This window comes from Coregonus lavaretus (genome assembly GCF_964263955.1).
Source record: "Coregonus lavaretus genome assembly, chromosome: 7".
Lineage (NCBI taxonomy): Eukaryota > Metazoa > Chordata > Actinopteri > Salmoniformes > Salmonidae > Coregonus > Coregonus lavaretus.
In genome coordinates this window covers 30,600,470-30,622,002 of record NC_139994.1, presented here as the reverse complement: position 1 = coordinate 30,622,002, position 21,533 = coordinate 30,600,470, and the positions used below count along the sequence as shown (strand labels likewise).

Here is a 21,533-nt window from a genome sequence, read left to right as displayed (position 1 = left end):
AGGTTTGAGTTGCCAAACGTCAGGCTCGAAACCTTAATGACTTGGAGAAGATCTGCAAGAGGAGTGGGACAAAATCCCTCCTGAGATGTGTGCAAACTTGGTGGCCAACTACAAGAAACATCTGACCTCTGTGATTGCCAACAAGGGTTTTGCCACTAAGTCATGTTTTGCAGAGGGGTCAAATACGTATTTCCCTCATTAAAATGCAAATCAATTTATAACATTTCTGACATGCGTTTTTCTGGATTTTTTGTTGTTGTTATTCTGTCTCTCACTGTTCAAATAAACCTACCATTAAAATCAGCAGGGGATCAAATACTTTTTTCCCTCACTGTAGCTCATTCTAATATCTCTACTACTGTAAATTGCAATTGTTACACTGAATCCAGCATATCAATATGCGGTTTGTATAAACAGTGTATCTACTGCTGTACATATTATTCTTAATATATATTTTCGGTGTATATACACATAGATTGCATTTTAATTACTGATACAGTGTTATTTGGGTTGTTAATTGGAATTGTTAATTGTTAATTAGTTTTTGTTATATCTGTGTACCTCTTTGATATTGTACTACACTGTTAGGAGCTAGTAACACAAACATTTCGCTGCACACACTATAATATCTGCTAAACAGTGTACGCGACCAATAAACGTTTATTTTATTTTGAATATGGAAGGGTAGGCCATTTTTGTTCATGCAAGCTTTTGTTCCAGCCCTAACACCTGCTTCATGATCATTGGATGTATTGAATACCTTGATTAGTTGCACCAGGTGTGTTCATTCTGGGCTACATTAAAAGCTTGCACACACTACGGGCCAATAATCAAGTTTAATAAAATGGCTCCCCCTCAACCTCAATCCCTATGCACTGATTTGCCAGGAAAAGTCAACGAGTAAGGAGAAGCAAGAAAGAGCCTTGGAAATGTAGAAAGAAAGAAAGAAAGAAAAGGGATAGAGCCACAGAGATGGAAAGAAAGAGCAAGTGAACAAAAAAGAAAGGGCGAGAAGAGGAAGCGCCGTAAATTCTTGAGTGACTCCCAGCTGTGCGTCGGTAAGGGACGTCTCTCCTCCCTCTCTCTCACTCAGAAGATTAAAGAGTCCACATAAAGGAGAGAGAAGAGTCCACCTCTAAGCCAGTGTGAAGGGGAAACTTCCCGCAATACTAAAGTTGCTCCAATTCAATGGTTGAAAGGAAGTGTGCCGGAGCTCAAATCGGCTTTGAGAAATTAATCCCTCTATTGTGGCTGGGCATAAACAGAGGACAGTGTGGGGACCTGGGAGTGAGTGAGTGTGTATGTATGTTGGTTGGTTGGTTGGATAGATGTGAAAAATGAAGGAAATTAGGCAGAGAAAAGACTGAACTATACTCCTGTGTACTCCTGGGAGAAAAGACTGAACTATACTCCTGTGTACTCCTGGGAGAAAAGACTGAACTATACTCCTGTGTACTCCTGGGAGAAAGGACTGAACTATACTCCTGGGAGAAAATACTGAACTATACTCCAGTGTACTCCTGGGAGAAAAGACTGAACTATACTCCTGTGTACTACTGGGAGACGTATTCCTAGAACATCTCTTTTACTTCTTTCTTGCTCTCTTTTGCACAGGTACAGTGTATAACAAACATGCACATAAACACACATTGAGTCATTATGGCCTGTAATGCTCTGATCTGGCCTTGATATGATCATAAAGCCCTCCTCATTCACTCACTCTTCCTAATGGAAGCGACACCATCAAATCCTCTCTCTCTCTCACACACACACACCTCTCTCTCCCCTGTGTAACACTCCTGCCTCTATCCATCCCCTTAGAGGTGCTTATGCAGGGTTCAGTCCTGCTAAATCACAACTTTCCAGTGAGCTCAGATTAAACTCTGTGTGACCGCCATGTGGCTGGGAGCTCCCCTCTCGCTCATTGTATTACAGTTATCACTCACTCTCTGTCTGAGTCATTTGGTCAGTCAGTCAGTGTCTTTCTGTCTGTGTCTTCTCCTTGGATCTATGCTTGTGTAGTAGTTGCTTTATTTTCCTCCCTACAATCATCTGTCATTATCTCCATGTCTTTGGCACAATGCTTCATCTCTCCCTTCCTCATTCCATCCCTCTCCCAGTGCCAGGAAACAACCACAGACCCACCAATCCTTTCATTCTCTCTACTCTATTTTTACCATCAAATGTACTTCCTCGTCATTGGGTGATCTGTGTCTCATCCTGACAGATAGAGGATTTAAAGAAGGGCCATACTACTGTGTTTTTGTGCTCAATCTCACTCAGCGAAACAGCAGTGGAGAATTACATTACACTGACATGGGTCATTTGACCCTTTTGGTCAGAGAGGGTTTTTGTTTGATTGAAAGGAGGGAGTTATGGCTGGGCTTGAAACACAAGAGATGATAGAACACAAAGTTTTTAGAAGGGTGTCATATAGCAGTCTGACACTGCAGCTTAGTGGTGGAATTGGGTATTACTCACATTGAACACAGAATATATTTTCTGCATGCCCTGTATGTAATGTATGCATGTAAAACTAAGAACATACAACAAATACCAAACAATTTAAACACTAACAAAGGGGTGGCGCAGTAGGTTTATTTGTTGTGCCAAATGCCACAGGGAAAGTGGTTTGAGTAGTTATTTAAGCATTAATTTAGCAATTGATCTATTCATTTAGACATTTTCATCATGAACCATCTTGGAACCGAGCCTAAAATATAGCTACTATGAAGTAATTTAGATTGCTATTGAGTGTGACGTTATCAGGCAAGCGGTAATGTCTAATTGTCTGATTACAGCATATTAAAGCAATGATGGCAACAAGAGAACATGAAAAAGACTGTTGTATTTCTGTACTTTATTACCAGTACGACCCCAGAGCTTCATGTAGGCCTAGATCTGAAAGACTACAAAGTGCCACAACCCCCTCCCCCAAACAGCAAGCAGTGGTTTCCCAACTTCCATTACACAAATTAAGACATTCCCCCAGAGAGAGTTTACATTTAAGGAAAACTGAATGAAACGGCATAATTACATTAAAACAGAATTACTCAAATACCACAGAATAATCAAAAATGCATGGACCTTAGTTACATTACTTAATCCACACTGTACAGTACACGTTGAACTGGCACAACAACCACTAGAGGGCAGACAAAGTTGTATTGATTAGACAGGCCAATAGATAAAACATTGACAATAACAGGCACACAAGTGAGTTTCAAACATATTATGCTAGACTATGAGGGGAAGTGTGGTTAGGATTTATTCATTTCGGTCATATTTACAATCTTGACATCTATATAAATCGCTATCATGGAAGACTAGGACATTCCCTTACTGCATGCATTGAGCATCCCTGAAAAATATCCTCTCAAAACAAAGTTGGAGTCATGTCTGACAATAAAAAATAAAAAAAAGAATAAAAGATTTAAACGAAAATAATGCACAAAGATAACGCCATGATGCAGACTTGACAGCTATTAACATAACTATGTATTAAAATAGAAATATACAGACAGTAGTTTAAAAAAACATTTAAAAATGCAAAGGTAAAAATGCTGGGACTTCACACCCACCCATGACCAGGCGGTGCACAATTGGCCCAGCGTTATCCCGTTTAGGGGAGGGTTTGGCCGGGGAGGGCTTTACTTGGCTCATCGCGCTCTAGCGACTCCTTGTGGCGGGCCGGGCACCTGCAGGCTGACTTCGGTCGTCAGTTGAACTGTGTATTCTCCGACACATTGGTGCAGCTGGCTTCCGGGTTAAGCAGGCGGGTGTTAAGAAGCGCGGTTTGGCGGGTCATGTTTCGGAGGACGCATGACTCGACCTTCGCCTCTCCCGAGCCCGTTGGGGAGTTGCAGCGATGAGACTAGATCGAAATAGGGGAGAAAAATGCTGGGACTGAAGGTGCAGAGGTCACTCGGATGTTCCACACAATGTTGTGAGACGGTTCTGTGGAGAGAAAAGTGAACATGAGTTTGATGATGCTACGGTTTTCAGTTTTTACAAAGAAAACCCACTTCAAAGCTGCTAAATACACATGGCTAATGTTAGGCAATCATATATAAAGTGCTTTGGAAAAGTATTTGCCCCCTTTCTGATTCTAAATTTTTGACTATTTGATACTGAATGTTATCAGATCTTCATCCAAAACATAATATTAGATCAAGGGAACCTGAGCTTACAAATAAATAAAAAAGTTCGGCTCAGACTGATGGCCTGATATTCTCCTGTAGAACTCTCTAATACAGAGCAGAATTCATGGTTCCTTCTATGAAGGCAAATTGTCCATGTCCCGAGGCAGCAAAGCATCCCCAAACCACCACCATTCTTGACCGTTGGTATGAGGTTCTTACTGTGGAATGCAGTGTTTGGTTTTCGCCAGACACAATGGGACACATCTCGTCCAAAAGGTTGACTCAAATTTGCCAAAACTCATCTGGATGATCATCAAGACTCTTGGAAGAATGTTCTATGGCCAGATGAGTCTAAAGTATAACTTTTTGGACGACATGGGTCACATTATGTCTGGCAAAAACCAAACACAGCATTCAAAACATGTATGGGGTGCATGATGCGACTATAGGCTATTGATGATTTGAGAAAGTCTGGGGGAAAAAATATAAATGGAGGCCGCGCGCTTTGCAGCGGGTCCGTTTTTCAATGATGCCGGATAGGCAACTTCGGTTTTATAGGGGAGCTGTGCTTAATATGAGCCGCTGAGAAATAAATACACTGCTCAAAAAAAGAAAGGGAACACTTAAACAACATAATGTAACTCCAAGTCAATCACACTTCTGTGAAATCAAACTGTCCACTTAGGAAGCAACACTGATTGACAATACATTTCACATGCTGTTGTGCAAATGGAATAGACAACAGGTGGAAATTATAGGCAATTAACAAGACACCCCCAATAAAGGACTGGTTTTGCAGGTGGTGAGCACAGACCACTTCTCAGTTCCTATGCTTCCTGGCTGATGTTTTGGTCACTTTTGAATGCTGGCGGTGCCTTCACTCTAGTGGTAGCATGAGACGGAGTCTACAACCCACACAAGTGGCTCAGGTAGTGCAGCTCATCCAGGATGGCACATCAATGCGAGCTGTGGCAAGAAGGTTTGCTGTGTCTGTCAGCGTAGTGTCCAGAGCATGGAGGCGCTACCAGGAGACAGGCCAGTACATCAGGAGACGTGGAGGAGGCCGTAGGAGGGCAACAACCCAGCAGCAGGACTGCTACCTCCGCCTTTGTGCAAGGAGGAGCACTGCCAGAGCCCTGCAAAATGACCTCCAGCAGGCCACAAATGTGCATGTGTCTGCTCAAACGGTCAGAAACAGACTCCATGAGGGTGGTATGAGGGCCCGACGTCCACAGGTGGGGGTTGTGCTTACAGCCCAACACCGTGCAGGACGTTTGGCATTTGCCAGAGAACACCAAGACTGGCAAATTCGCCACTGGCGCCCTGTGCTATTCACAGATGAAAGCAGGTTCACACTGAGCACATGTGACAGACGTGACAGAGTCTGGAGATGCCGTGGAGAACGTTCTGCTGCCTGCAACATCCTCCAGCATGACCGGTTTGGCGGTGGGTCAGTCATGGTGTGGGGTGGCATTTCTTTGGGGGGGCCGCACAGCCCTCCATGTGCTCGCTTAGAGGTAGCAAGACTGCCATTAGGTACCGAGATGAGATCCTCAGACCCCTTGTGAGACCATATGCTGGTGCGGTTGGCCCTGGGTTCCTCCTAATGCAAGACAATGCTAGACCTCATGTGGCTGGAGTGTGTCAGCAGTTCCTGCAAGAGGAAGGCATTGATGCTATGTACTGGCCCGCCCGTTCCCCAGACCTGAATCCAATTGAGCACATCTGGGACATCATGTCTCGCTCCATCCACCAACGCCACGTTGCACCACAGACTGTACAGGAGTTGCCGGATTCTTTAGTCCAGGTCTGGGAGGAGATCCCTCAGGAGACCATCCACCACCTCATCAGGAGCATGCCCAGGCGTTGCAGGCACGTGGAGGCCACACACACACTACTGAGCCTCATTGACTTGTTTTAAGCACATTACATCAATGTTGGATCAGCCTGTAGTGTGGTTTTCCACTTTAATTTTGAGGGTGACTCCAAATCCAGACCTCCATGGGTTGATACATTTGATTTCCATTGATCATTTTTGTGTGATTTTGTTGTCAGCACATTCAACTATGTAAAGAAAAAAGTATTTAATAAGATTATTTCATTCATTCAGATCTAGGATGTGTTATTTTAACGTTCCCTTTATTTTTTTGAGCAGTGTATACGAATACTTATTTCACTCCACACATCAACCACTGTTTTAGGAGCATGATCTCGCTACTCGACAGGTGATATTCCGCCCAAACGCTGTATGCCATGGGCTCTCCAACCCTGTTCCTGCAGCTACACAGAGCCTAATTTGTGAAATCTGTTCGGGAACATCGATAGTAACATGTTTTCGCAACGACTCATATTTCACTAAACTGTTGACATGGCATCTGCACGCTTGAGAAAGGAGGCGGTGGAAACGCATGGTGGTGAGATATTCTTTAGTTAAAAGGTAATGTGTCAGCCTAAGCTAACTGTAATCCGTCCTGCACAATCAATGAACCAACAGCATCGCCTAGGGCTATACATTCTCTAGCAGACTAAGTGGATAGAAATGTTGGAGTTCAGCACAAGGTAACCCAGTCCATCCAGTATGCATAATAATACAGTCCGCACACAAAGGCGATTACTCAAATTTGTTTAATTCTGGAGTAGGTCTGTAGGCTAGACCAATTATGTACCAAAGACATCTTAAAATCAGTTTTGTTTTATGTTTTTCTGCCATGCATAATATGCAGTAGGCCATGTATTGAGTTTTTTGTTTTTTTCGGGCTTGGGCTCACAAGCCTATGCATAAGCTCTAATATGCATATGGTTGTTTTGAATTAATCATCACCTTAGAAAGCGTTGTCCATTTCCTTGTGTTAGGCTTTGAAACAACATCTACAATGACCATGTTTTACACTCAGTTTCAACCTGCTTTTGAACTTCTTTCTTCAAATGTATCATCACAGTGAGGTGAGTTTTAAAAGCATGATACTGTTTTGATGATAAGCGTTTGATGTGATTTTCGATTGCATTTGCATTGATGTCAGAGTGCTTAGAGAGACAATAGAGCCCTGAGTACCAGGCCATTAGCGACCTAATGTTCGTTAGGGAACTACCAACACATGTCCTGAGTGCATAAGAGGATATTACGGAGCCTAGTTGATAGGTAATCGACTAGCTGGCCTCAAGCATTGTACAAGTCCCTACACACGGAGTCCGGGGAACAGCCCAGCTAGTCGATTACCTATCAACTAGGCTTTGAACTTGACTTTATTATTTTATCCTACATATCACACTGAAACAAGGTGTCAGAAGTGGCTCGAAAACCACACGTTTGTTATTTTTGTAGCTAAGTACAGTATAGGCGCAGTTACGTTCCATATGCGAACACATGCAGTTTCCTACTGCTAACGTTTGTCACAACATTGATCACAGATCACAGCCTAGCCCAGATCAGGCAACACACTGACAAGGACGAACACCTACAGTCAGTGAAGTCCATGGTTCTCACAGGTTGGCCGTACCTGAAAGAGGAGACACCTTTCACAGTGAGAGAATACTGGACCTTTCCAGATGAGATCAGCGTGCAAAATGGCATCTTGTTCAGAGGTCAGAAGGTCATTATTCCCAAATCACTACGTCCAGAGATGCTTACTCGCATACACTCCAGTCACTTTGGAGGAGACACATTCTACCGCCAGGCACGTGAAACATTATACTGGCCAAACATGCAATCAGAAATTAAAGACTTTGTCAGCAGCTGTACCACATGCAACGAGTACGCTCATGAACAGCAAAAGGAAACCATGATGTTGCACGAACTGCCCACAAGGGCCTGGCAAATCGTCAGCATGGACTTAGTCATTTTGTCTGTGGCTGAATATCTTCTCATTGTTGATCACTACTTTGACTTTTGGGAAATTGAACTTCTCCCTGACTTGCCCTGCAAACTGCGCCTTATGACCGTGTCTGCAGACAAGGCCAGACAAACAAGGTCATCACGGACAATGGCCCACAGTTCAAGCGTTTCGCCTCAGAATGGGAGTTTGACCACGTGACCTCCTCTCCAAGACACCCAAAGGCAAATGGCAAGGCAGTGTCAGCTATCAAGATTGCAAAAAACCTGTTAAGCAGGGCCTTGCGCGACAGCAACGACCCCTGGAAAGCCATCTTAGTGGATGAACACACCCACCGAAAACATGGACAGCAGCCCAGCACAACGCCTTCTGTCCAGACGTCTGAAGACTACCATCCCCATAGCTAACAAGCCATGCGTCACGGTTGGCGTCACGGAGAAACTGCACCACAGAAAGCAGCTCGCTAAGTGTTTCTAAGACCGGACTGCTCGAGACCTACCAAAGCTGGAGGTGGGTGAAACGATAAGGATGAAACCACTGCCGGGAGACCACACAGGACTTTGGAGGCTGGGCACGTGTCTACAAAGAGTTGCACCATGTTCTTACCTGGTGGATGTTGGTGGCTCCCTCTATCATCGCAAATCGGGTGGATCTGCGTGTAGCAGAGCAGACAACAAACCAGAACACGCCATACACTCACCTAGATGAGCTGGATCACAGTCCAGGCCTAGCATCTCCTGGCTTCCACACATAGCCTACAAGCCACTGATGCAGACCTTAGGAACATCTACATTTCAAAAAGTCTAATAAATCCATGTAATATAGCCTACACCGTCACAATAAATCCATTATTTTAGACAGGTCTAAAGAAGCATGATATGAAGAAAATGTTGTCTATTTCAGAAGAACAGAACAGTATACTCTGAGTTGTCCTGATGTTAGGTCCTGATCTGGCTATGCCAAATGGCTGTGGGCTACACTAGTTCATTTAGCAGACAAGATTTGCTTAGAATTCCGTGGCATTATTTTATAGTATGAGTAATACAATTGACTAAGCTGAATAAAATAGAGGTATTTTCTCCAAACGATTTGAGGGAGTGTGCACATGCGGCTATTCTGTGTTGAGCGGTTAACAAAGAAATAGGTATTCCTTAATGCTTAATTTAGAGTTATTAATGTAACTTTAGTTGTTCTACAAACGTTGGGTTATATGTTTAGATGTGTAATACATTGCAAGTCTGCATGATGCGACTAATGATGATTTGAAAAATGTTGCTTGAAAAGATATGAGCTCTGCTTTGTTTTTTGCGCAGGCTGTACACACTACATCAGTCACTCATTCACAATTTGACAAGGACTTGATAATGCCTAGAATTTCACAGCAGCATCCCCTTTGTGTGGCCATAATGCACCCTAAAAAAATCCATGCCATTTGCGGCCAGAGGCCGTTGTGCCCATCTCACTGAGTGATGCACACTCCATCATGTAATAATAATAATAATATATAATATAATATGCCATTTAGCAGACGCTTTTATCCAAAGCGACTTACAGTCATGCGTGCATACATTTTTGTGTATGGGTGGTCCCGGGGATCGAACCCACTACCTTGGCGTTACAAGCGCCGTGCTCTACCAGCTGAGCTACAGAGGATCATGTGATCGGGTCTTTCTCACAGGATACAAGTGAAGACAGACACATCGGGGACGCCTTTTCCAATTCCAAGGTGCATATTGAAGATATTGGAAGAACTGTCCACATTTACTTTTCGTCAGCCAACAAGATGAGTAGGCCTAACGAACAGCAAAAGCACTAGCCTATGTCAATCTACTATCCCCCATAGTACAAAAGTCAACCTAATATTCTGTGCGAGAAATAAGTATTCCAAACATAGTCTGGGACAGTTGTGGGATGCAATAGATCCCACATTTATACAACCAATAGCATCAAAACAACTTTTTTACACAATGTGGCTGACGCAACAGATCAGAACATTTAGCTTAAAATGTTGATAAACTAGTCGGCTATTTCTTTACATTATAAGCTCGTAGGCTATAAGCACGAATGTTCCATTAGCGGGAAAATACCATTAACAAAAGTGACCGCAAATGCAATTATGCATGTAGTGCTTTTATTATAAAGGTGCATTTTTATGGTGAAAATTATTTTCCCCAAACTTGAAAATCACGCGCTGCTTATGTATGCCAGTTAGGCTCTAAACCCCTTGTAAAGCGGATTAATGTGCTTAATTTTAAGAAGTTATTTGGCCACTTTAGTTGTGATATAAACCTTATCAAATACATGAGGATACATGAGGTGTGCGACTATGTTTCCAAAATGTCTGCAAAAAAAAAAAAGGCAGTTTCTTATACTGGGCATCATTCACAAGTGATAATATATAATTCACAAGTGACAGGCTAATATTGTCACCCATCAGACTATTCTTGATTTAATCATGTCTTTACATATACACACACACACACACACACACACACACATACATACATATATATATATATATATGTGTGTGTGTGAAATTTGTTTTGATTTAGAATGGACCATTATCATGCACCTGTCTCGAAACAGGGGCAGCAGAAAAAAAATCCATGTCATCTATGCACTTAAATAGCGAATAGAGGACACTTTTCCCGTGGTTGATTTTCATGCCAGCCAGGTAGGCTATACTCCTGTTGTAAAGATAAACAATGTGCTTAATATTAGGAAAGTTGAGAAATAAATATAGTAGGCATAGCCTATAGAAAGTTGATGGGATCCTCCTCTTTTTAATAGAGGCTATCAAAACTCTGTTTTTTCACACAATTGCATAGCCTATAGAAATGTTGCGCAACATGAGCTCTAATGAAGTGTTTGATTAGATTCGATGAGATTTGCATTGATGTCAGAGTGATTAGAGGGACAATACAGTGCTGAGTACCAGGCAGTTAAGCAAGTTTGGTAGGCTACTAATAACCATCAGCAGCATCAGAGCTTGGAAAAGCCTAATTACCGTGACTAAACGGTCACGTGGAATTTGACTGCCTTCATGACTTGTGACCGCCGGTGTGGCAGTAATACGGTCACCGCAACAGCCCTAGCGAAGACCATACCTGTAGAAGACGAATGCTCCTTATGGCCGTCTCGTCCAGCTGGCCCAGGTCCACAGTGTCCATCTGACTGGCCAGCAGCTGAATGCACTGGAACCAAAAACACTCACTAGGTCAGCAGAGTAACCTTATCTCAACACACAGGAAATGTGTCAATTTCACTGCACCTATCCGGTGTGTGACAATAAAACATATTAATAATCATCATGTTGACAAACCAGATGGACATCATGAAAATGATCGGAGGAAGTTCAGGAGTAAAAACAAACAAAATATAATTTGACTGTGTCCATAAAATGTATATAGTATGTATGGGCTGGAAGTAGAGGCCTAAGCGTTGTTGTTCACTAGTTTACTCCAATTGGGGAAGGGGTGGTGGGGTTGGAAAGTAATGAAGGGAAATATAATTTAAAAAAGGATGTGTGTGTGTGTGTGTGTGGGTGGGTGGATATATGAGAAAAACACATGGGGGATTGGAAGTCATGCAGACAATTACATTGATGGAAGTTACAATCTATCTGAAATATTAAAGCTGATCTACCCCCTAAATTTTTTAAATAATAATAATCATCATGTTGACACATTTACACAAGTAACATGAACATGCAAACAGTCAGATGGGTTAGTGAGGGTATTTATACAAGTCCAATGGTCGCACACTGTTCAGTAAGGATCAGTCTAAAACTGGAAGGCTGATTGCAGCCTGCTTACCTCTCCGTTCCCCACAGGGACATTGATGATGATATCATTACTGCCTTCTGAGATGGGGGAGCCGTTGACCGAGATGCTGTACACCCTCTCCTTGTGGCGGGGTATTCTCACAGCTGGGGTCTTGGGAAGCCTGGGATATATGACAACAAGTCAAGCAGTGTCTACTAGCACAGTGGTACCCAATGTTGCTTTGTGGGCCTTTGTGTCCCGTCTGGAAAATGTAACTAGGAGAAAGGCTGGATGGCCCGTTCTCTAAACACAACCCAGCTTTAGGTAACACTCATTATGGACAAGCCACAGCAAGCCTGACTCATCTTATTAAAAACCTCAGAACATTACGCACTGCCACTTTACCGGGAGTCGAAGCGAGGTGTGATGAGAGGGGTAGGGCCCATGAGGGAACTGTCCAGCATGTTCCTGGCAGGAGTGACCAGGGGCTTCCTACTGGTCCTGAACACAAATAGCAAATTAATATCAGAAAGTAACTTGCGTACATTCATAAAACACACACCAACACATACTAAAATATGAGCAGATTTCGGCTAAGGAAAGGGTCTTACTTTTTGATGGAGGTGTTCTGCTTGCTGACTGACAGTGCTTTGGCCCTCTTTGATGTTGGAGGTTTCCTAGTTGATTTACCCTGAGAAACAGAGAAGAAATAGACCATGAGGCAACAGTGCAAGTTTGAGCTAAACATTGCTTGGTACTAATAATGATTTGGGCTATTGCTATAACATGGACTAAGAAGCAAAAGCCTAAAGAAATGAGGCTATTGAGGACTACATTGAGTCTTCTGAAACTAAACAAATGATAAGTCTCCCTAAACTAGCCAATAAATACAGCACTAACCTTCTGCCCTCTGGCCATAATAGTGTTCTCATCCTCTGAACTTATCCTGGCTCCACCACTTTTCGACTTTGCTGCAGAGGGGAGCAGAGTAAGTTTAACATCCAGTGAGATTCATTCATATATACACTACCGGTCAAAAGTTTTAGAACACCTACTTATTCAAGGGCTTTTCTTTATTTTTTACATTGTAGAATAATAGTGAAAACATCAAAACTATGAAATAACAAAGTGTTAAACAAATAAATATATTTTATATTTGAGATTCTTCAAATAGCCACCCTTTGCCTTGATGACAGCTTTGCACACTCTTGGCATTCTCTCAACCAGCTTCACCTGGAATGCTTTTCCAACAGTCTTGAAGGAGTTCCCACATATGCTGAGCACTTGTTGGCTGCTTTTCCTTCACTCTGCCGTCCGACTCATCCCAAACCATCTCAATTTGGTTGAGGTTGGGGGATTGTGGAGGCCAGGTCATCTGACGCAGCACTCAATCACTCTTCTTCTTGGTAAAATAGCCCTTACACAGCCTGGAGGTGTGTTGGGTCATTGTCCTGTTGAAAAACAAGTGATAGTCCCACTAAGCCCAAACCAGATGGGAAGGCGTATCACTGCAGAATGCTGTGGTAGCCATGCTGGTTAAGTGTGCCTTGAATTCTAAATAAAATCACAGTGTCACCAGCAAAGCACCCCCACAGCATAACACCTCCTCCTCCATGATTTACAGTGGGAAATACACATGCGGAGATCATCCGTTCACCCACACCGCGTCTCACAAAGACACGGCAGTTGGAACCAAAAATCTAAAATGTCCATTGCTCGTGTTTCTTGGCCCAAGCAAGTCTCTTCTTATTGGTGTCCTTTAGTGGTTTCTTTGCAGCAATTCGACCATGAAGGCCTGATTCACACAGTCTCCTCTGAACAGTTGATGTTGAGATGTGTCTGTTACTTGAACTATGTGAAGTATTTATTTGGGTTGCAATTTCTGAGGCTGGTAACTCTAATGAACTTATCCTCTGCAGCAGAGGTAACTCTGGGTCTTCCATTCCTATGGTGGTCCTCATGCGAGCCAGTTTCATTATAGCGCTTGATGGTTTTTGCGATTGCACTTGAAGAAGCTTTCAAAGTTCTTGAAATATTCCGTATTGTCTGACATTCATGTCTTAAAGTAATGATGGACTATCGTTTCTCTTTGCTTATTTGAGCTGTTCTTACCATAATATGGACTTTATCTTTCACCAAATAGGGCTATCTTCTGTATACCCCCACTACCTTGTCACAACACAACTGAATGGCTCAAACGCATTAAGGAAAGAAATTCCACAAATTAACTTAAGGCACACCTGTTAATTGAAATGCATTCCAGGTGACTACCTTATGAAGCTGGTTGACAGAATGCCAAGCATGCAAAGCTGTCATCAAGGCAAAGGGTGGCTATTTGAAGAATCTAAAATATATTTTCATTTGTTTAACACTTTTTTGGTTACTACATGATTCCATGTGTTATTTCATAGTTTTGATGTCTTCACTATTACTCAACAATGAAAAAAATAGTACAAATCAAGAAAAACCCATGAATGAGTAGGTGTTGTAAACCTTTTGACCGGTAGTGTACACACACACACATACAGTGGGGAGAACAATTATTTGATACACTGCCGATTTTGCAGGTTTTCCTACTTACAAAGCATGTAGAGGTCTGTAATTTTTATCATAGGTACACTTCAACTGTGAGACGGAATCTAAAACAAAAATCCAGAAAATCACATTGTATGATTTTTAAGTAATTAATTTGCATTTTATTGCATGACATAAGTATTTAATACATCAGAAAAGCAGAACTTAATATTTGGTGCAGAAACCTTTGTTTGCAATTACAGAGATCATACGTTTCCTGTAGGTCTTGAACAGGTTTGCACACACTGCAGCAGGGATTTTGGCCCACTCCTCCATACAGACCTTCTCCAGATCCTTCAGGTTTTGGGGCTGTCGCTGGGCAATACGGACTTTCAGCTCTCTCCAAAGATTTTCTATTGGGTTCAGGTCTGGAGACTGGCTAGGCCACTCCAGGACCTTGAGATGCTTCTTACGGAGCCACTCCTTAGTTGCCCTGGCTGTGTGTTTCGGGTCGTTGTCATGCTGGAAGACCCAGCCACGACCCATCTTCAATGCTCTTACTGAGGGAAGGAGGTTGTTGGCCAAGATCTCGCGATACATGGCCCCATCCATCCTCCCCTCAATACGGTGCAGTCGTCCTGTCCCTTTTGCAGAAAAGCATCCCCAAAGAATGATGTTTCCACCTCTATGCTTCACGGTTGGGATGGTGTTCTTGGGGTTGTACTCATCCTTCTTCTTCCTCCAAACACGGCGAGTGGAGTTTAGACCAAAAAGCTCTATTTGTGCCTCAACAGACCACAGGACCTTCTCCCATTCCTCCTCTGGATCATCCAGATGGTCATTGGCAAACTTCAGACGGGCCTGGACATGCGCTGGCTTGAGCAGGGGGACCTTGCGTGCGCTGCAGGATTTTAATCCATGACGGCGTAGTGTGTTACTAATGGTTTTCTTTGAGACTGTGGTCCCAGCTCTCTTCAGGTCATTGACCAGGTCCTGCCGTGTAATTCTGGGCTGATCCCTCAGCTTCCTCATGATCATTGATGCCCCACGAGGTGAGATCTTGCATGGAGCCTCAGACCGAGGGTGATTGACCGTCATCTTGAACTTCTTCCATTTTCTAATAATTGCGCCAACAGGTCTACAATTTTATCCTTGTTATCCCTGATGTCCTTACACAGCTCTCTGGTCTTGGCCATTGTGGAGAGGTTGGAGTCTGTTTGATTGAGCGTGTGGACAGGTGTCTTTTATACAGGTAACGAGTTCAAACAGGTGCAGTTAATACAGTTAATGAGTGGAGAACAGGAGGGCTTCTTAAAGAAAAACTAACAGGTCTGTGAGAGCCAGAATTCTTACGGGTTGGTAGGTGATCAAATACTTATGTCATGCAATAAAATGCAAATTAATTACTTAAAAATCATACAATGTGATTTTCTGGATTTTTGTTTTAGATTCAGTCTCTCACAGTTGAAGTGTACCTATGATAAAAAATTACAGACCTCTACATGCTTTGTAAGTAGGAAAACCTGAAAAATCGGCAGTGTATCAAATACTTGTTCTCCCCACTGTATATACACACACACACACACACACACACATACATACACACACATATCCATTAAAATAACATCAAATTGATCAGAAATACAGTGTAGACATTTTTTATGTTGTAAATGGCTATTGTAGTTGGAAACGGCAGATTTTTTATGGAATATCTACGTAGGCGTACAGAGGCCCATTATCAGCAACCATCAGTCCTGTGTTCCAATGGCACAGTGTGTTTGCTTATCCAAGTTTATCATTTTAAAAGGCTAATTGATCATTAGAAAACTATTTTGCAATTATGTTAGCACAGCTGAAAACTGTTGTGCTGATTAAATCAGCAATACAACTGGCCTTCTTGAGAGTAGCTGAGTATCTGGAGCATCAGCAATTGTGGTTTCGATTACAGGCTCAAAATGGCCAGAAACAAATAACTTTCTTCTGAAACTCGTCAGTCTATTCTTGTTCTGAGAAATGAAGGCTATTCCATGCAAGAAATTGGCAATAAACGTTTTCTTTGCAACTCTGCCTAGAAGGTCAGCATCCCGGAGTCGCCTCTTCACTGTTGACGTTGAGACTGGTGTTTTGCAGGTACTATTTAATGATGCTGCCAATTGAGGACCTGTGAGGCGTCTGTTTCTCAAACTAGACACTAATGTATTTGTCCTCTTGCCCAGTTGTGCACCGGGGCCTCCCACTCCTCTTTCTATTCTGGTTAGAGCCAGTTTGCACTGTTCTGTGAAGGGAGTAGTACACTGTTGTACGAGATCTTCAGTTTCTTGGCAATCTCCACAATCACCTGTCCTCAACCAAATTGAGATGGTTTGGGATGAGTCGGACCACAGAGTGAAGGAAAGGCAGCCAACAAGTGCTCCGCATATGCAGGAACTCCTGCAAGACTGTCGGAAAAGCATTCCAGGTGAAGCTGGTTGAGAGAATGCCAAGAGTGTGCAAAGCTGTCATCAAGGCAAAGGGTGGCTATTTGAAGAATCTCAAATATAAAATACATTTTGATTTAACTAACACTTTTTTGGTTACTACATGATTCCATATGTGTTATTTCATAATTTTGATGTCTTCAATATTATTCTACAATGTAAAAAAATAGTAAAAATAAAGACAATCCCTGGAATGAGTAGGTGTGTCCAAACTTTTGACTGGTACTGTATCTTTTTTGTATTTCACCCCCTTTTTCTCCCCAATTTCGTGATATCCAATTACGATCTTGTCTCATCGCTGCAACTCCCCAACGGGCTCGGGGGAGGCGAAGGTTGAGTCCTGTGTCCTCCGAAACATGACCCGGCAAACCACGCTTCTAACACCCGTCCGTTTAACCCAGAAGCCAGCCGCACCAATGTGTCGGAGGAAACACAGTTTTGACGACCGAACCCGGACGACGCTGGTCCAATTGTGCACCGCCCTATGGGACTCCCAGTCACGGCCGTTTGTGATACAGCCTGAGATCGAAGCCGGGTCTGTATTGACACCTAAAGCACTGCGATGCAGTGCCTTAGACCGCTGCGCCACTCGGGAGGCCATCCAGTCGGATTCTAAGGAGTCACAGACACATAATAACCCATAACAACTGGTATACAGTATAGCAAAGAGACTTACCTTTTTTTGCGGTCTTGGGGGCAAAAGTATGGACTTCAGCCATGATGCTCTCTACTTGGGCAGCCTCCTCTACTTTCTGGAAGTAGACAAATAAGAAAGTCAAACAGACTGTCAAACAGCTGTGGTGTCAAAACCATGGCCAGACTTAAAAACGGACAGTTGATGAAATATTATATTTTAATTTATACTTTACAGAAATATGAAACGCAACATGTAAAGTTTTGGTCGCATGTTTCATGAGCACAAAAGGCATATTTCTCTCAAATATTGTGCACAAATTTGTTTACATCCCTGTTAGTGAGCATTTCTCCTTGCCAAGATAATCCATCCACCTGACAGGTGTGGCATATCAAGAAGCTGATTAAACAGCATGATCATTACACAGGTCCACCTTGTGCAGGGGACAATAAAAAGCCACTAAAACGTGCAGTTGTGTACACAACACAATGCAACAGATGTCTCAAGTTGAGGAAGCGTGCAATCGGCATGCTGACTGCAGGAATGTCCACCAGAGCTGTTGACAGTTAATTTAATGTTCATTTCTCTACTATAAGCCACCTCCAACATCATTTTAGAGAATTTGGCAGTACATCCAACCGGCCTCACAACCGCAGACCATGAGTAACCAGGCCAGCCCCTCCACATCCGGCTTCTTCACCTGCGGATTAAACTGTGGGTTTGCACAACCAAAGAATTTCTGCACAAACTGTCAGAAACAGTCTCAGGGAAGCTAATTTGCGTGCTCGTCGTCCTCACCAGGGTCTGAACGACTTCAGTGGGCAAATGATCACCTTCGATGGCCACTGGCACGCTGGAGAAGTGTGCTCTTAACGGATGAATCCCGGTTTCAACTGTACCGGGAAAATGGCAGACGTGGTTCGAGCGGTTTGCTGATGTCAACATTGTGAACAGAGTGCCCCACGGTGGCGGTCAGGTTATGGTATGGACAGGCATAAGCTACGGACAATGAACACAATTGCATTTTATCGATGGCAATTTGAATGCAGAGATAGTGTGACGAGATCCTGTGGCCCATTGTCGATCCATTCATTCGGCGCCATCACCTCATGTTTCAGCATGATAATGCACAACCCCATGTCGCAAGGATCTTTATAAACTGGGTGGTTCGAGCCCTGAATGCAGATTGGCTGACAGTCGTGGTATATCAGACAGTATACCACGGGTATGACAAAATGTTTATTTTTACTGCTCTAATTACGTTGGTGGTAACCAGTTCATAATTAAGCAATAAGGCACGTGCCTTGTTGCTTAAGTATACAATTCCGGGAAGCTGAAAATGTCCCAATTCTTCCATGGCCTGCATACGCACCAGAAATGTCATGCATTGAGCCTGTTTGGGATGCTCTGGATCGACAGTGTGTTCCAGTTCCCGCCAATATTCATTAACTTCGAACAGCCATTAAAGAGGAGTGTGACAACATTCCACAATCAACAGCCTGATTAACTCTTTGCAAAGGAGATGTGTCATGCTGCATGAGGCAAATGGTGGTCACACTAGATACTGACTGGTTTTCTGATCCATGCCCCTACCTTTTTTAAGGTATCTGTGACCAACAGATGCATATCTGTATTCCCAGTCATGTGAAATCCATTGATTAGGGCCTAATGAATTTATTTAATTTGACTGATTTCCTTATGACTGGGAATTGTTGCATTTATATTTTTGTTCAGTGTAGAAAACCCACCTTGGCATCCTCCACTGGTGACACGGGTGACTTTGGTTTCTCTGACCCTGAGGGGATAAAGGAGAAGTGTCCGTTTGTTAGATAAAACAACATACACTACATGATCAAAAGTATGTGGACACCTGCTTGTCGAACATCTCATTCCAAAATCATGGGCATCAATATAGAGTTGGTCTCCCCTTTGCTGCTACAACAGCCTCCACTCTTCTGGGAAGGCTTTCCACTAGATGTTGGAACATTGCTACGGGGACTTGCTTCCATTCAGCCACAAGAGCATTAGTGAGGTCGGGCACTGATGTTGAGCGATTAGGCCCAACATTTCACCCCAAAGGTGTTCGATGGGGTTGAGGTCAGGGCTCTGTGCAGGCCAGTCAAGTTCTTCTACACCGATCTCGACAAACCATTTCTGTATGGACCTCGCTTTGTGCACGGGGGCATTGTCATGCTGAAACAGGAAAGGGCCTTCCCCAAACTGTTGCAAGAAAGTTGGAAGCACAGAATCGTCTAGAATGTCATTGTATGCTGTAGTGTTAAGATTTCCCTTCACTGGAACTAAGCAGCCTGAACCATGAAAAGTAGCCCCATACCAATATTCCTCCTCCACCAAATATTACAGTTGGCAATATGCATTCAGGCAGGTAGCGTTCTCCTGGCATCCGCCAAACCTAGATTCGTCCATCGGACTGCCAGATGGTGAAGCGTGATTCATCACTCCAGAGAACGCATTTCCACTGCTCCAGAGTCCAATGGTGACGAGCTTTACACCACTCCAGCCGACGCTTGGCATTGCGCATGGTGATCTTAGGCTTATGTGCGGCTCCTCAGCCATGGAAACCCATTTCATGAAGTTCCCAACGAACAGTTTTTGTGCAGACGTGGCTTCCAGAGGCAGTTTGGAACTCAGTAGCTACGCGCTTCAGCACTCGCATGCTGTTCTGTGAGCTTGTGTGGCCTACCACTTCGCGGCTGAGACATTGTTGCTCCTAGACGTTTCCACTTCACAATAACAGCACTAACAGTTGACCGGGGCAGCTTTACCAGGGCAGAAATTTGACTTACTGACTTGTTGGAAAGGTGGCATCCTATGACGGTGCCACATTGAAAGCCACTGAGTTCTTCATTAAGGCCATTCTACTGCCAATGTTTGTCAATGGCGATTGCATGGCGGTGTGCTCGATTTTATACACCTGTCAGCAACGGGTGTGGCTGAAATAGCCAAATCCACTCATTTGAAGGCCACTTTTGTATATATAGTGTATCTCTAACCAACCTTTCCCTTGCGGTTGTCATCAGGTGCTTGCATCTTCACCTGACTTACCACAATGCTCAAGCCAGTCCATCTGTCTCACTGCCTTTGGCAGCTTGATCACAGCCATGTTGTAGAAGTTGTCTGCATCTTTCAGGAGGCTGTTTGTCCTCTCCTTCAGCCTTTGAACTACGGTTTTCACTGCAAAGAAAAGTTTGACAAAAGTTAACATTCACATAATGGCTAACAGCCAACTTGCATCTGCATGCTCTTTGTCATTGCATTGGTCCATACCCTCACTGTCGAAATCTTCGAGAAAAGCCTCCAATTTGTCCAACTTGGGGTTTTTACGTTGTTTGGTCGTCCTCTTTGGTCGTCCCATTGTGACTCTGTACATTGGTACCAACAACAAATTAGTGCTTGGGCTAGCCAAGCAGCAAAAATGTTGCTAGTAGTAGGTAATGTTAGCTAGCCCTTTTCGGGAAATATTGTTAGCTAACGTTAGCTAGGTACTGTAGTTAGCTAGGTACATCATTAACGTTACATTATTTAGCCAGATTGAAGCTGCTCCGTTTCAAAAGTTACTGTTTCACTTCAGATTTGAAATACATAAAATGCAATAGTATTCTAAACTTTGAGGTTAGCTGTTTGACATTATATTTAATTTCATTATGATTTACCTGGTGATGTTTTCTTTCTTTCCTAGTTAGCGAGCTAATCCAGCAGCTCCCTCTCTATCCAGTTTGTGAAATTTTCAAATGTACACGCAGACGCAGAAAGTGCCGGAGATCAGCCAATAAGGATACGCTTTTGCTTAACGTCATTTTGGAACCATTTTTAACCTATCATTTCGAAAAACGTCAACGTTTTGTCCGGTGCAAGAGAGACAGGTTGAGGTTTCCAGGGTAAGAGTAGTGCAGAAGTTATCATGTGCTGAGGCATTGAAGAAAGTAGAGGAAGATGGAAGATGGGTCAAGGGGGGGGGGAATTTAGCGCATTTACGTATGGGTGGTCCCGGGGATCGAACCCACTACCCTGGTGTTACAAGCGCCATGCTCTACCAATTGAGCTACAGAGGATAGCCAACAAGTGATATATGTTTCAGTAAGATTGGATTTTTAGCATTTATATTGATTGTACTGCAGGGATGGAACGTAAGTCGAAGAAAATTGAGGTTG

General features: G+C 43.2%; 1 protein-coding gene across 2 annotated transcripts; it reads right to left on the bottom strand.

The window, feature by feature from the left end:
* Positions 1–2,585: 2,585 nt before the first annotated feature.
* On the bottom strand, positions 2,586–21,117 carry cdca8 (cell division cycle associated 8; the record flags this gene model as incomplete). 2 transcript variants are annotated; one of them, XM_084164881.1, is made up of 11 exons in its annotated part: positions 2,586–3,957; positions 11,080–11,166; positions 11,788–11,917; positions 12,142–12,237; positions 12,348–12,427; positions 12,637–12,707; positions 17,404–17,479; positions 19,110–19,156; positions 20,428–20,556; positions 20,650–20,744; positions 21,036–21,117. In XM_084164881.1, the coding sequence occupies 10 exons, from the start codon at positions 20,735–20,737 to the stop codon at positions 3,922–3,924; spliced, it is 840 nt and encodes a 279-aa protein (XP_084021007.1). In that variant the 3' UTR covers positions 2,586–3,921. The 2 variants fall into 2 exon arrangements, with proteins under 2 accessions (XP_084021007.1, XP_084021006.1); XM_084164880.1 differs by lacking the exon at positions 21,036–21,117 and having other exon boundaries at positions 20,650–20,752.
* Between the last annotated feature and the right edge of the window lie 416 nt (positions 21,118–21,533).